The sequence below is a fragment of the Chanodichthys erythropterus genome, chromosome 13 (assembly GCF_024489055.1).
Source record: "Chanodichthys erythropterus isolate Z2021 chromosome 13, ASM2448905v1, whole genome shotgun sequence".
NCBI lineage: Eukaryota > Metazoa > Chordata > Actinopteri > Cypriniformes > Xenocyprididae > Chanodichthys > Chanodichthys erythropterus.
Window position 1 is genome coordinate 40,009,050 of NC_090233.1, and position 15,993 is coordinate 40,025,042.

Below are 15,993 nucleotides of genomic sequence, written 5' to 3' on the forward strand. Positions count from 1 at the left end.
CATTGTCTTTATACATGTCTCAAGAAATTTGAATGAAAAATCGGATGGCTTTAATTTCTGGTCATCTTTTAGAGTGGAATTTGTAACAAAGTAGGCTATGATGCGGTTTCTCTTATTATATTATATTATATTATATTATATTATATTATATTATATTATATTATATTATATTATATTATATTATATTATATTATATATTACGGACCCTTATGGAGTAGGCTTTGTGAATTGTGATTGTTTGATTGGGCGGAGCTTGTGAATTTTCTTTGGTTCATGATTGGATTACAACCGGAAAACATGATAACTGCTATCCTAGTTGCCATGGCAATGTCACAAGGTAAACAACATGGAGGACGACAACGACGGCGTTTTTGCTGAAACAGTAGAGAAGTTTCGCACATATGAAGACTTCCTAGATTCTCAGATAAAACCTTTGGATCTGTTTTACCTTGAGGTGACGTATTAAAATCCATGTTGTTTGGTACTGGGGCGCAAATCAGATAGTTTATCGAAATACAAAAAATAATAATAATAATTTAACGTTACCGCCTGTAAGTTAAACCGTTTGTGTCAAGTGACGTTGTGAAACTCACAAACACTGTGGGATCGGATGAATCTAGAAAAAAAATCTGTTTTTTGTTTAACTTCTAATTCACCATTTTTAATTAGTCTGGTAGTGTGCACAGAGGAACTTACCATGGCCTGTGAAATTCTAGCAGTGTAACGATAGATGGCGACAGGGCACTTCTGTCCTGCATGCAAGAGTTTTTAATGTTTTCTCAAGCGAATTACATTTATGTCATCTTTTATGTCAACATTTTAGTTGATTGATTCGTATTAACTAAGTTATAATCATCATTATTATTATACTGCTGTAATTTAACTAAGTCTGATTTAGTCAGTTAAACATCTACAATATTTATGTAACGCTGATGTGGCACTTCTACACACACAGTTTAACATGGTTGATCAGATCAAAGATGAAATGTGATCATTTTGGGTTGTTGACAATTTAAATTTCCTGATTGTTTAAGTAATGTAGATTCAGTGTTTGGCTTACAGAACATGACATTTGAAATAATGTTAATAATTAGGACAGCTTAATTGTTTTTAATTAACATTGAGTCTTACAGTGTGTATCTCCTTTAGACCAATTTTAGGACTTTGGATATAATTAAACAAATAATGGAATTTGTGTGAGGTAAAGTAAATGAATAGGCTACTACATATTTGACACTTAATGTAATCTCACAGAAAGACCCACATGGACTGAAGTTAACATTTTTCCATCTGATTTACTTGATATAAAGTGCTTGGAAGATGAGGTTTATAAATAATTCAAACTTGAGAACTGAGGTATGAATTGTCAGTGTAACAGTCTATAAATGCAAGTGTGGTTTTCCTAGCAATGAGGACTCTAGGGATACATTCGGAAACATAATATAGTTTCATTTAATATGTGTGAAAGCAAAGGGGTTGCAGCGATAATCACACGGCTCAGGAAATACAACAAAAACAGTCTTTAATTAATAAATCCAACTGGAACAGGAAATCTCAGGAGATAAAAAACACAACCACATTAAACGCAAACGACACGGAACAACGAACACAGACAGGAAAAATCAAACACAATGACATAACTGCTACAATGTGGGGGCTCATTTCTGGTCACAGGAATGAACCTGTCTTAAGCTATAAGGTGTTATGTGACTTGAGGGGTTACACATTCAGTAATTTACACAGAGTGGCTGAGCTCTGATTCAAAATTCAAATGCACTGGCTAGAGTTTTTTGTAGCACAATAAACTATATGTTTTTTTAGGTAGTAAATGTAATTAATAAGCAGTACAAACAAATAATGTTATACAGTACTGTTCAAAAGTTTGAGTTTAAGTTGATAATAAGAAATGAGTATCCAATCAGTTTGTTAGATTGCTATGCAAATCAGCTTTGCCATCACAGGAATAAATTACATTTCAAAATATAAAATGGAAAATAATTATTTATACTGATTACTGAATTACTGTTTTGCTGTATTTTTTATAAAATAAATGCAAAGACTTCTTTCAAAGACAATTTTTTTAGAGACCTCAAACTTTTGAATGATAGTGTATAAAATTTTATATGATTCAGTAATACATTCAGTTTCTATGATCTATCTTGATCTTTGTTTTAAATTGTAATTTAGGCTCAGATTCTTTGATGACGTTACAAAAAATATCTCTTTTTTTACAGTATTAAGCAAACACATTGTTTCAGTTTCAACCTTAGAGAGAAAAATTTTTTTTTTTACCTATTTTTACTTGACATTTTAATTTTCTACTGTTTGACTTTTAGTGTATTTATAAATGCAGTCATATTAACAGAGAGTTTAACCCTTCACAAATGGATTTTGCCAGCTTCCCAGGTTTTTTCTAGGCAGCAGCTCTCTACAAACTTAATGCCCTATAACCACATGAAAGCAGCTTCTCCTTTTGAGGGCATAAGGAATTTCACTATATCATATGGAAATGATACTGTCCACTTTTAACTAGACTGCAGTGACATGTGGCAAAAATCCTTGATCCTGGCAGCCTTGAAACTGTCAGCACAGCTCATGTTATTTTGGCATATAAATAGCATGTGTACTAAAATTGGATTGATATAAATAGCACATGAGCACAAAACTAGCACAAATGTGTCATAAATACACTGGCCCGTTTGTACAGAAATGCCACAGCAGATTGTTGAATTGCATGATTTTTTTTTTTTTACTTTCATATTATTCAGTCAGCTTTAACCATCCCCAGCTCAGCAGATCTGTGTTATTGCTCCTCTAGGATCAGGAACTGGCCCGCCAGCTGGTGGAGCTGGGCCACAAGGGTAGCAGTTTGGAAAGGGAGGAATTTGAGACAAGGAAAGCAGCTGCTGAGGCCTCCAGGCTTGCTTCAGGGAGCCAACAGAAGTAAGGTTTTTGTGTAGTGACCATGAAAAGGGGACAGATTTCACACCAGTATGTTTCCTCGAGAATATGTATTTTCCAGTAAATGCATTGGGCCTCATTCATGAAACACAAGCAGAATGAATTTCTGCATAAATCATTTGTTAAACCACTCTGACGTAAACTGTCACATTCAATTTAATGTTGCGTTCTACGTACGAATGGTTTTACGAACAATTTATACAGTGATTCATTCTGCTCAGGTTTCATGAATGACGCACATTCATTGTAAATATCAAAGACATCAAATGACAGTAAGATGGTAACAAATAATCTTGGATTATAGGATCTAAAAGTCCAAGGACACAACAGCCTCTTTTTAGAGCAATTTTGGCTAAAAGCACCATGGACTTACTGATGACGTGAATGCTCTTTATAGATGCACCTGACGGCTCATGTGTTTCTTAAACGCAGATCTTTATTCCCTTCAGTGTGAGAGAGGCAAAAGTTGTGTTTATGTATGTTTGTGGGAGTTTCAGGGATGCTGTAAACTCGGACTCTGACTTGGACGAGGATTACATAGTTGCTGTGGTGAGGCTTCAGGAAACATTTTTGGAGAACTATATTTGTGTTTTCTCGGGCTGCTTGTGGCAGCTCTCCTGCCTAACCACCTGCAGACGTGTCTTTGTGGTGTTCAGTGCTTGTCAAAATGCTCAGAAATTCTGGGTCTCAGTTCAAGTAAAATAATACATCGAAAGAAATGTCTATTTCAGATTAAACTGCAGTCAAATAAGAAAATAACTCTTTAGGCACATAGTTTGAGTCAGCCTTTTGCAATGTAAAGCACTATCAGAGACTATTGTGTTTACTTTACGCCAATAAACTCCTTGATAGTGTCTGGACTGCAGGCCTCAAAGATTTAAAAGATTAATTGACTCAGTTCTCAATGTAACATAACAGCATTTCTAAATACACCAAAACAGTCGAATACTGTATATAAGTGTCATTGCTCTGGTGCAGTTAACTGTGGCTCTTGGTTACTTAGTTGATGCAAGTAAAGAGTAATCTGAATGTGGTTGCCATATCTACATTTCTCACCGCCTATGTCCTCCACACGAGGGCCCTATCACTTCAGTTCCTAGGTAAAGGTTACCATAGCTATGCCTATCAAGTCTAGCTCTGTTAGGTTTATTTGTATGCTATAAAGTTACTTTACTTGGATTCTGAATAGTCTCCTGTTATTTGGATATTGTTAGAATTCTTAATAATTAAGCTTTTATTAGTGACCAGCAGAATAGCAGAATAGTCAATAGTCTGGAAAGAATAGTCAAACACTTGTAATGAAAGAACAAATGGCATTTTTGCACCCTTGAAGGGCACTGTGGGGAGGGGAAGTGACTTTGTCGAAAGAAAGCAAGCAATATAATTCTCTTCCATTGTGTGGTTAGAGCACAGACAATAATCTTTTAAAGAAATAATTTAATTGTTTTGATCACATGATCCTGGATAGCAATCAGCCATTACACTATGATCAGGTGTTTTGCCTCAAAGTTAGGCATCATGAAAAGATAAATGAATGACTATATAATGGCTGAAATAATCATTGATGGATTTTGCTCGCCAATGAAAGTAAGCTTGTCCTTGTGTAGCCGTATATTCAATTACCTCTTTCACTGTTGTTCAGTTAATGCAAAGTGTATTTTAGAAAAGGGGAAAATCTAAGCTAGATCTGCGTGCCAAGCATCATTCACTCTATGCTATTATTATTATTATTATTATCATCATCATTTAGTTGTCATTGCATTTACAGTTTTTGTTAACAATATGTTGGTAAAATGTTGATATGTCAATATATATGTTCAGGTTTTTGTTGCACTAAAATTGTAAACACACTACAAGTGAAAACTTTGGGGATGATACAGTTTTTTGTTTTTGAAAGAAAAAAAGCTTTGGTTTATGCTCAGTATACAGTAAAAACAGTGCTATTATGAAATATTATTACAATATAAAATAACTGTTTACCGTTTTATGTATATTTTCAAATGTATTTTATTCATGTGATGGGATTTTCAGCAGCAGTGTCACATGATCCCCCAGAAATCATTCTAACATGATGATTTGCTGCTCAAGAAATACTTTTTCTGGTTAATATTTTTTGTACTTGTTTCAGGATTCTCTGATGAATAGAAGGTTTAAAAGAACATTTATTTGAAATAGAAATATTTTGTAACATTTACTGTCACCTTTGATCAGTTTAATGCATCCTTGCTGAATAAAAGTATTAAATTCTTTTGAATGTTACTGTAACAATACATACAAGTGAAGGATGAGCGACTCATTTTTTTTTTATTATTTAAAATCTTTGATTGTGGTTACCTGTAGCAACAACAACAAAAAATCTTTATCCTTTAGTGACTGCTTCTCAATTTCTCTCTTCTCGCGTGCGTTTTCTGTCTTTCTCTCTCTCTCTGTCTTCCACTCTCAGGCTTTCTTTTGCTTTTAGAGACCTTTAGTGCCTGCAGGTGTATAAATAGAGATGTTTTCAATTAAGACGTGCTTTGCCTGTAGCGTGCATCTGATCAATGAATGCCCCTGCACCTGTGGTAATAAAATACCAAAGGACGAGGGAGACTGTGCTATGAATGCTAATCAGATGTTGCCCTTTTGTTGCCCTGTTATAGGCTAGTACATAACATGCTTCATTTGACAGATAGGCATTGTGGTAGCCTGCCAACAAATCACAATTGAACAAACGAAGGGATTTCGCCCTGAGAAACTCAATACTTGACGCAATGGGAAAAGCTTGAATGAAAGAGATGGTTGACTGAAAGATGGCTATTGTGGTGAAAAGGTTTCACAATAACTTATGACTGCATTGAAATAATGGACAACAGTAAACTTAAGTCTCTTTATGTGATTAAAAGTAGACAAGGGGTTGACTGAATGCCTGACTCCTTCAACACCGTCTCTCATGCTCTTTCATTCTCTCTGCATCTGTGACTTCTTCAAGATGAATGTGAATTAAGCAGATGAGTGAAAGCATTACTTTTTTCCACTAATAAATCAGGTCCATACAGAGGGAATGGGAGCGATTGTGCGTTTGGCTCGGATCTAAGCATATGGATCATGCAAAAAAAAACTATTGTCGCATGATCCGTTTCTCCTGTATCAGCCTCGAGGCCATGTTGAAAACCGGCTCATGCCCTCTCAGCAAGTTTACAATTCACAGTGTCCTCATAAATGCTGCACCACTAGGTCTGGATCAAAAAGCATAAGGTCACGCAGGTTCCGAGCATTCTGGTGCGAGTTTCAGAGGCGAGGGAGCCTGGTGGTTTTACGCAGGCCTGATATGAGGCCCTGGCAGGAGCCCTGAAACCTGCAGCCTGGCCCGGGCCCAGCAGTAAATGTCAGCAGATGTCCTGACCTCGCGTGCTCATGACAGGCTCTGGAGACTCGAGCTTGAACCCTCCCCCGAAACCCCCAGCACAACCACAGCCATGCTCTTTGTCCATTGTTTGGCTTCTTCGAAAAAATGCCACTCTACACAAATTCACCCCTTTTCGAAATTGATGGTTGGAGCCATCACCTACTAGCCAAGTAAAACCCTGCTGTGAACACAGACTGTACATATGCACCGCAGTGTTAATCCCTCGCTCACATAGGCTGAAATAAGACCTTCAGCCCTGTTTTTCGGGGCACGGTCAGGAGGATGGCTTGGCCTGAGCTGGTTGTCCCACAACGACCCATCATATGAAGTGCTAAATGAAGCTGATTGGAAAGTTCTTGCATACAGACACGACAGTATACAGTATATACGACTATAACAATACCTGAGATTTATATATTGAGATTTGCATCAGTCAGCATAAGCATAGTGAACAGGAGATGGTTTACCTAGGCGTCATTTATGTTGGTATGTCAACACCACTTTTTCCCATGGTACTAACGTTTTGTAATAGTATTTTTCTGTTGGAAAGTGACGAATAGCTTGCGGCAGTGATATCTAATACAGAAGAATTGTCAAGCAGATCTCTATTCTATTCTCTACTCTCTATTCATGTGCTTCAATTGATCGATTGTATCCACAAACCACTATGTAAAGAGAATTTATGCTTTAGTTTAAAAAATGGCCATCAGTGTGCTGTTGAAATTGATATTAGTTGAGACATATCATACGCTTTCCAAGAGTCTAGCATTCCTCATCATATTACTCACTTTATCACATTACATAACATTACCTTTTGTGTTCTGCAGTAGAACACAAATAGAAATAGACAGAGGTTTGCAACAACATGAGGGAGAGTATGATGACAGAGATTTCATTTTTGGGTGAATAGGGTTGTTTGCAACTATTTCCTTTCTGCATATACACACACAGGGTTCAACACTGCTTTTAGTTCTACTGTGTTTCCAGCAACCTTCCTTCAGCGGTGACTTAAAACAGATGTTTATTAGGGTCTGTCTTTTCCTGGAGGACTAACCCTTTCTTAAGGTCTTTGTGGCAGTACATGAGACTTAACAACCCACCTGATGTGCACTAACGGGTGAGGCTTCTTAGGAGGTAGTTGCAGTTCCCACATTTGCTTTATAGAAATACTGTACATTTCAGACCACAGAAAACCTAAAAGTGATGTGCCAGCAGTTTCATTTACGAAATGTTCGCTGAGGGTGAATATGACCTATCTGTGTGCCAGCAATCTGTCATAGCTGATCATCCATCTACCTCAACAGGAGAGCAATAAATAACTGTTAATGAAACAATATATCTACATTCATAATTATAGGGGGAAATAGAAGGTTTCTTGGCATGGTTAGGTTTTTGTTCCCACCATCCATTTCCAAAATCTAAGCTTTGTTTAGTTGATTTTAACTTATGCTAACTGAATTTTGGGTTATATTCAAATCAACTGAGCAAATATCCTCATTCACCAGAATAAAAAAACAGCTTCCTTGCTCAGCATGTTAGCACTGAAAAGAAATGGGATTTGTCAGGAATAACAAGATCTTATTTCAGTTTCCTTTAAAGAGCTTTACGATGGATTTATGCAATCTGGAATTAATGTTCTATTTCACTGACTTTCACTTTACTTTTTCACATCCTTATTACTTGTCATGAAGCAGGCAAACTTTTGGATGTGCTACGGATGTTGTTTTGAATGAATGGAGGTTTTTCAAAAATTAGTTGGGCATATGGAGTCATTTTAATAGTGTAGATCTTGTTACGAAGCTGGTGTTGAATTGTGCTCTGAAAGATTGAGACCAGGGAAGGCTATTGTACATGAATCTGCAATGCTGATGTGGAATAGCACTAAAAAACTAAAGATAATGAACACAGTCATGCACAGTCATTCTCTCCCCAAAGGACTTCCTTTCATTTCAAGCATCTAGGTGGAAATTGTTTTTTTTTTTTTTTTTTTTTAATTTCACAACATTGCATACCACAGAGGTGCCTAAACATTTTACTACAAAGGACCAAAAAATTAACTTGATTGAGGGCAGCGGGCTGCATTATATCCAACTACATTTTTAAAATCAAATTCACTTATATTCTCTACATTTACAAAAATGTAAATGAGAAATAAGATATGCTTCAATGACATGTTTTTCACCTATGTTTTCCACCCTCTTGTGCTATGGCATGGTGGGCCAAATCAAAGGTCACAACTTAAGGCTAGGAATCGAAAATCGATTTCAATTCTAGAATCGGATACTTAGGGTCAGGAATTAGATTACTTGCTATAATTAAAATTTCAGTTCCTCATATGAAGTCCTATGTGTGCAGTTTAATCTGTTTTTCCTTTCAAAAGCAAGAAGACGCCAAAGAGAAGTCAATTTGTTACTTGCACGCTGTTTTCTGTTCTGCGCACACATCCAAAGTGCGTGCAAGGAAAGACGTCTCTCATATAATACTACTACTAATTTGTGTTTTCTTTCTTGCACTTGAACGGACAAATTCACACAACATTATATCAGAATATCCTTGTAAACACAGCCGGTTTTGTCTTAAGTGAACGTATACAGCTGAGAATGAAAACGTGTATCGGGTTGATAAAGGCCTTCTGAAGTGAAGCGATGCATTCACTTAAGGTGATGATACACGGGGCAACTTTTTGAGCAATGTTGCTGGGCAATGTTGCCGTCAACGGGCAACCTGATGAGACACAGGGCAACTAATTAGGGCAACAGACAGTTGGCAGCAACTAATCAGAGAGGAGCAAATCTATTGCAAACTCAATAAATACTTTATTATAAACACTTGTTAGGCATTTATTTCAACTTTTCAAATATTTTCTTCATTTTTATTAAATATAAATGCCTTTCCGATCTGATTTGTGACAGGAAAAGGGAGAAGAGCGAGTTCAGCAAAAGGCGGATTCGAACCCGCGTTGATCGCATCAAAAGCTATTCAAATGTCAAACGCCCTACAGCCTACGCTACTACAAACATTGAAAAATCCCGTCTTTTTAGTATTTAACTGAAATCATTCAATAGCTTTATTACAGCATACACACATTACTTTCGGACAGTTGTTGGTATTTTAAGCAATATATGAGGTAAATTCCCTGTTTTGGGTTGACGCATGACAACTTACTAGCGTAAAAAGATAAAAGTTCACACTCCTTTTCTCTGCTCCACTGCCGCTGAGGGGCCGCCATCTTGTTTGAATTTTTTCTGAAATCTCCGAACCGGTCACGTGATCAGCTGCTAACATTCTGATTGGAGGATCTCAAAAAATTGCCCACGACCGATCTAACGTATCCAGATATATATTTGTTGTTCATTCTCAGTGGGAAAGTGCCCAAGCAACGTTGCTCGGCAACATTGCCCGGCAACATTGCTCAAAAAGTTGCCCCGTGTATCATCACCTTTACAGTATGCCCTATGCCTTCCTTATTCAACTTAAGGAAAAAGCTTAACTGACGCGATGCCAGTTTACACTTTCTTCAAAAGTTGAATACGGAAGGCGGTCTGGCGGAAGCTAGATATTGTACTTCATAACTTGTTGAATGTGGATTTTTTTTTTTTTTACACAAACACTTCAGAATAGGGCTGGGCGATATATCGAATGCTATATCGAGCAACGCAATATCGCGTTCAATATCAATATGAATCGCCGTCGATATTGAACGCGATATTGCGTGGCTTGTCAGTGAACTACGGCTCTGTCTATTAAATGCTGCTCCATTTGAAAGCAGGTGATGGCGATTTAGCGGTAATCAGGGAACCGGCTTTACTGACGAAATGCGTGTGACAAAAGCATTCGATATATCGCCCAGCCCTACTTCAGAAGGACTTTATTAACCTCCCCGGAACCGTGTGAAGTATGTTTATGATGGATGGATGTGGATGGAGGCACTTTCTTCAGCTCATACTCGTTGATCCTGCTCACTGCCATTATAAAGCTCAGATGCGTCAGGATATTTATCAACCTATCTCCGACTGTGTTCATCAGAAAGAAGAAAGTCATATATGTGACCAGTCACGGAAAGTAGGGACACAAGTCGGTTCTGGGGCATTTTGAGTTATTCACAGATTCTGAATATCTGATAATATTTGGAGAAGTTGTGGCCATTTGAAGGTAGGCACTCAAAAAAGCTCAAAGGCTCATTTACATCTTATTTAGATAAGCCATACCCCCGTAAAGCTGCATGGTTGCATAGCAACGACAGACGCAACGGGAAAATCAGACCATATACTATTAATAATAAAGGATAATGTGCATTGTAAATGTCAGTAATTTATCTTTTTTGACATTAGAACTTTTTGAACCGGATTCGGTGATAACCGTATAGTCCTGGTTTAGACCTCAGTTAGTGGTTAGACCCGGTTTGAGTCAAAGGATTAAAAAAATCCTGTACATTAAACTCTTCAATACTTTTACTTTTGACTTATAACGCACATTTTACGGCTACGGATACTTTATACTTTTACTTATGTAGGAATTTAATCTGATACATTTACTATTACATTAGTAAATCCTTGTTAAGAAGTAGTAACTGTCTAAAATTATTAGCGTCACATTCAATTCAAGAATAGTAAGGTTTACATGAGCTAAGTCATTCACACCAGTCAATTCAAGCAGTTGAAGCGTTATTCAAATTAACATGCTAACATTACCATCTAAAAGCCCATTATTGTAATGGGTTTTTTTGGCAAGTGATACGATGCTAACGATTACAATTAAAACGACAGTCCTGAGTTAGCTAATAACAATAGACACATGAGATAACGTGTAGCCTACGTGTTCTTAGAATGAACACAAAACGACAAACTTTGATGTTTATGGAAACTCACCCCATAAGAAACAGAAAAGATCTTGTTGCCTCCAATGAAATAAGTTGTTCGGGCACACTTTCTCTTTGTCAGGGTCTTCTTTGTGGATGTAACCATCTCCGAAGTTTGCACTATGCGTCTGTTTGCCTCTAAATGTCCAATAATTTGCATGTCCTGCCACTCTTTTTCCGCAGCTAAAGAATCCAGCCGTATGTTGTACTTCAAAACATTTCCGGTGTAACGGCCACGGTTCAGCTCGTCTGCGATATTCTTTGCGGCGTCCATCTTCATAAAATTTTGATATCAGCTATAGCCGGCCAGGGGTGCGTTTCCCAAAGCGAACTATGGTCGCAAGTTCCGTCGTTACCAATAGAGTTCAATGGGACTTACGACCATGGTTCACCAACGATGCTTTCGGGAAACTCACCCCAGAGCGCTGCATAAATAAGTAGCCACGCTTTCCTTGGAGGGCGGCGGCAATAACAAAAGAAACAAAAGCCGGCGTATCCGATTATCATCCGAAAATCATATTTTCAGCTCTTGACTGAATATCTAAATGAAAATCAGAATCGATAAGCGAAATCAGAATCACATAAAGTCCTAGTCATCACAGGCCAACTTTGGCCCGCGGGCCCTGGTTTGGGCATCTCTTGCCAAATTCATGAAAGAAAAAACTTAACCATAGATAATCCTAGTTAACTTTTAATTTTAAAATTTTTCAATACTAAAATATGACAAGCACAGAAAAGTAATGTTTTATGGCTTTCACTGTCTTTTACCAGGCCAAAACTTGACATAATATCCAAATCTAAATGTTCACTTTCAGTCTCTTCTCGCCTATGTATGATATTTAATATACATAAGCAGCAGTATATTCTGAGTGGGCGGGCAACATCATAAAAAAAAATAGAAACTAAGCGTCCAATAAAATGTAGTGCCATTTAATTGTTGCAGTGGCAGTTTAGCCAAAAACATGGACGAGATACCTTTCCTGGCTTGTTGCTTTATCACACTGCATCTTGTTATATGATACAATGTTACTCTGACTGAATTTTTTGAATTACTGCAGATGTGATTGCCAAATGACCAGGCCCCGGTTTGGTCATGCAATCACTAATGTTTATATTCTTGTGATTATTCTCACCACCACATGTTACGACTGTGTGGTCAAACCCTAAATAGAGACACATGAATTGCATGATTTAGTCTTCTTTGTATCTGATTAATATTGATATCAGTAGCGAATTATACGATTTGTCAAGTTACTTTCACACCAGATATTTCCGGAAAATCAACAACAGTGGAATATCAAATAAAACTGGGCTCAGTTTTGTTCTTAATGAAACCATTGTTTTGTTATGTTCTACTTTTAGCCATTTCCGCTCTGTATGCTGTTTGTCATGCAAGCATTTTTAATCGAGAGGTCCTGTTTGCTCAGGCTCTGTTCTTCTTTGAAAAACGCTTTTATTATGAGCTGTTACAGTTGTTAGTGACTTTGTGGAGGTATGTATGAGTTCACCTTTCCCCCTACGTCCTTTACCTTGGGCTCTAAGGCCTGTGATGTTTCATGTCTCGTGATGTGGCTTCCAGTATTCCAGTGCAGAGGTGGAAGTGTTTTTCACATTATATAGCCTTATGCCATAAAGATACTAGACAATCATCTGCTTTGTAGTTTGGCCTCCTCACAAATGCCGGATGTATATGATGGATTCTGCAGTGACCTGGAGGTATTATGTTAAATGCATGTTAATAGCTTTGTCAGTGCAGAGACATTGAACAGGACCAACTTTTAACGTGTAGAAAAATTTCCAAAAGACTCCCAAATTAGTGGCGGAACAAGGTGGAAACATGAGAAATGACTGTTCTGCATTATACTGAAAATAAAATGAAGGTACATTCCAAAGTGTTTGTGAAAATAACACCAAATCTCAATTTCAGCGTTTGATACTTTGTCTATGTTTGGCATCTGCAAAACTATAAGCATTAAGATTTTTTTAACTGCAGTACAAAGACTGTGGACGATTACACAATGCATCAAAAGACATAAGAAAGACGGCTTAATTCCACTGGTCAGAACATTTTGTAATGTACAGTCCTTATGTTTTCTTAGTCTGTCTGTGGTTAATAGCCACTTCAACTTGCTGTATGATTAGAAGGTCTTGCAGACTGATGAGGTTAGAACCACAAGCCTAACATGTGCAAAGCAGATTAATCTAATGGACCACAGTGCTTGTGATGGAGGAATCCTGCTCAATGTCAGAATGAAATTAAACAACTCATTCCATGCAGCACGAATTTATTTAAATGTTATTGAAATACCTTTTCCTACATTTTGTACATCATTTTTTGGCATTTAAAGTTGTTAACAAAGATAGCTTTTACTTGATTAAACCAGTTCAGTTTGGGTCAAAGATAAGTCAATACATTTCATATGATGAGTTTATGTCTAATCAATTTAAAGCAGAGTATAAATCAATTTATTTCTCAATGTGTAGACTGTCTTGACAGCACAGGTTAAAATGTAACATTCTGACAGAACCCCAATCATATTAAATATATCCTGAGTGTAATTTAATGACGCAGCATGTTTCATTTACAGGCCTTCCTCTACCACAAACGTCAATGGTTAACAATGAGAGGCCTCTGTAAAATGGAGAGTATAGTATGTGTAACTGATACATTTGACTCAGTATAATCAGAGGTGACAGAGAATTTCTTTAAAAAAAGGAGTTAAGTAAATTGTCATGCTGGGTGGAATTTCCCTTGACGTTCAACAGCCCAAAATAATATTTTCCATAAGATTCTTTTTCTCCAAGTGCCCGCAGGAAAAATATTTCACGAACTGTACCTGCTGATTTTTAGAAATCACTGTACTATTGAAAGCTGCCATCTGCCAGGCCAGTAAGAATATAATGTTTCTTTTTTCTTCTTTTTTAAGAAAGATTTTAAGCAACCAAAGGACTAAATTCTCAACACAACATCTGTTGTTCTTAGAGATTTTTTAATTTTCGTCAAGGATCCTTTTTAAGGAGAATTCTGCCAGTTGCTGAGTTTGTAAAATGTGAGTTAGGCCAAGAAGGATTTAATGAAATTCCATCAATTATGGTCAAAATTATTTTACAAAACATCAGCAATTTGATAATTAGAAGTTGGTATAGTTCAGATTTATTTGGCATAGAATGGCCAGAGGCTAAAGCTCATAGCTGTGTTTGGTATAGAATTTCTTTTATTATATTCCAAATGTTAAAGCCTGCCTCTCCTTTCAGCTGTACAAACAGATAGTAAAATTGAGCTCAAGAGCAGCTAGAAGATAAATCATTATTCGTAGTGTTGGTCAGTGCATAGCAGAGAGTGCACCACTGGGAACACTTTGTGTCCTGTGGTTGATAAAATGCTTAATATTTTGCATAGTCCCAGAGGTCTTTAGTGTATGAGTATGGTAACCACATTCTTTTTTTTATAGATTGGACACTGAAATTTAGGAAATTTATGCAGTAAGCTGAAGGGCAGGCAAATATCTTGCTGCCATATTCAACAATTTAGTTGCTAATTTCTCATACTTGACTTGCATTGTTGTTGATGAGTGGAACATGAGCTTTAAGCCATGTTTCTGTTTCATAGGAAAGGATCTGAAAGGGGGAAATATTGTTTCCCCCCCCCCAATTTGCTTGGATAGGAACACATATTAGGAACTTGGGGCCACTCATGCCAGTGGTCATCTGTCCAAAGCAAGCAGCTCCCTCTGAATATTGTTTACCTTGTGCTTTCATGCAAGAGCGAGAGCGAAAGAGAGAACGATATGACCAAGAATGAACTGCACATCATATTTGAATCAATCTCTCCAAGACACAAAGTAATTTTAATTTCTTGCAGATATTTTTTGCAACCTCGCAACACTCTACCACCCCATATCTTTTTTAAAAGGTTAAACATTTTATGGCAAATTAAAAATACATTCGGCTATATTAAAATCATTTTTTTTTTAGTAAACAAAAATTGAGGGAAAAACATGTGACACATTATTTTGATATATATATATATATATATATATAAAAACTATTCATCATTTTTGTGTTGCAGCCAGTGAAAAGTTTTGCAGGGCAAATATGTGTTTTTATTTTTTATTTTTTTATTTTTTTTATAAAATGAGTCCCTAGCTAAATATTGTGTCTTTGAAGCTTAAATTAGGTTACAGTGAAATTGTTTGATCATTATAAATACAAAAAGCTTACGTCCCTCTGGTTTCTCGAGAGATATTTTCTACATGCTGAAAAAATATAAAGAACCAATTTTTCCTCAATTATAGATCTTTGGGTCATTAAAGCACATTAATTCAGTACTGGGACCAAGACAAACACTGCAACACGTAAGAAGATGAATGATAAACACTATCCAAATTATTCAAAAACACCCAAGTTTCACGTCTTGCTGCACCTGATCACTAGCTACAGCAATTGCTGTGTGAAGGCAGAGGCCACATTAATTCTCTCAAATGAGGCCTAATAAAGAGTCATGTCAGACTGATGGGGAATGTTCCATTTGGCATCGTTTGTAGGGGTAGTTCTCACTCTCCAAGCGTGACTTTTGCTGTTTCCCTAGCTACTGGATTGGGGTAACCCCTTTTTCTTGCCTCCTTAACACCTGTGTTTACATTGGGGCCTTGGCCCCCATGACCTAGCAGCAGTCCCTCACTCACACCGAAGATGAGGTGCTCTCCTAGCTCTCAAATATATGCTGCTCCTGCACTTTCACCACTATGCAATTCCTCTAAGAGTTTCATTGTGGGCATCGGCAATAGAG

At 37.0% G+C, this 15,993-nt stretch overlaps 1 protein-coding gene across 1 annotated transcript in view; it reads left to right on the forward strand.

Annotated features, from left to right (window-relative positions):
- The first annotated feature begins 346 nt into the window (after nt 1–346).
- The window catches only part of cfap299 (cilia and flagella associated protein 299), a 60,894-nt gene continuing 45,247 nt past the window's right edge, over nt 347–15,993 (forward strand). The window contains exons 1-2 of the mRNA XM_067408239.1: nt 347–454; nt 2,819–2,943. Of these exons, the coding sequence (XP_067264340.1) occupies nt 347–454; nt 2,819–2,943 (233 nt within the window). The remainder of the gene's footprint in view (nt 455–2,818; nt 2,944–15,993) is intronic.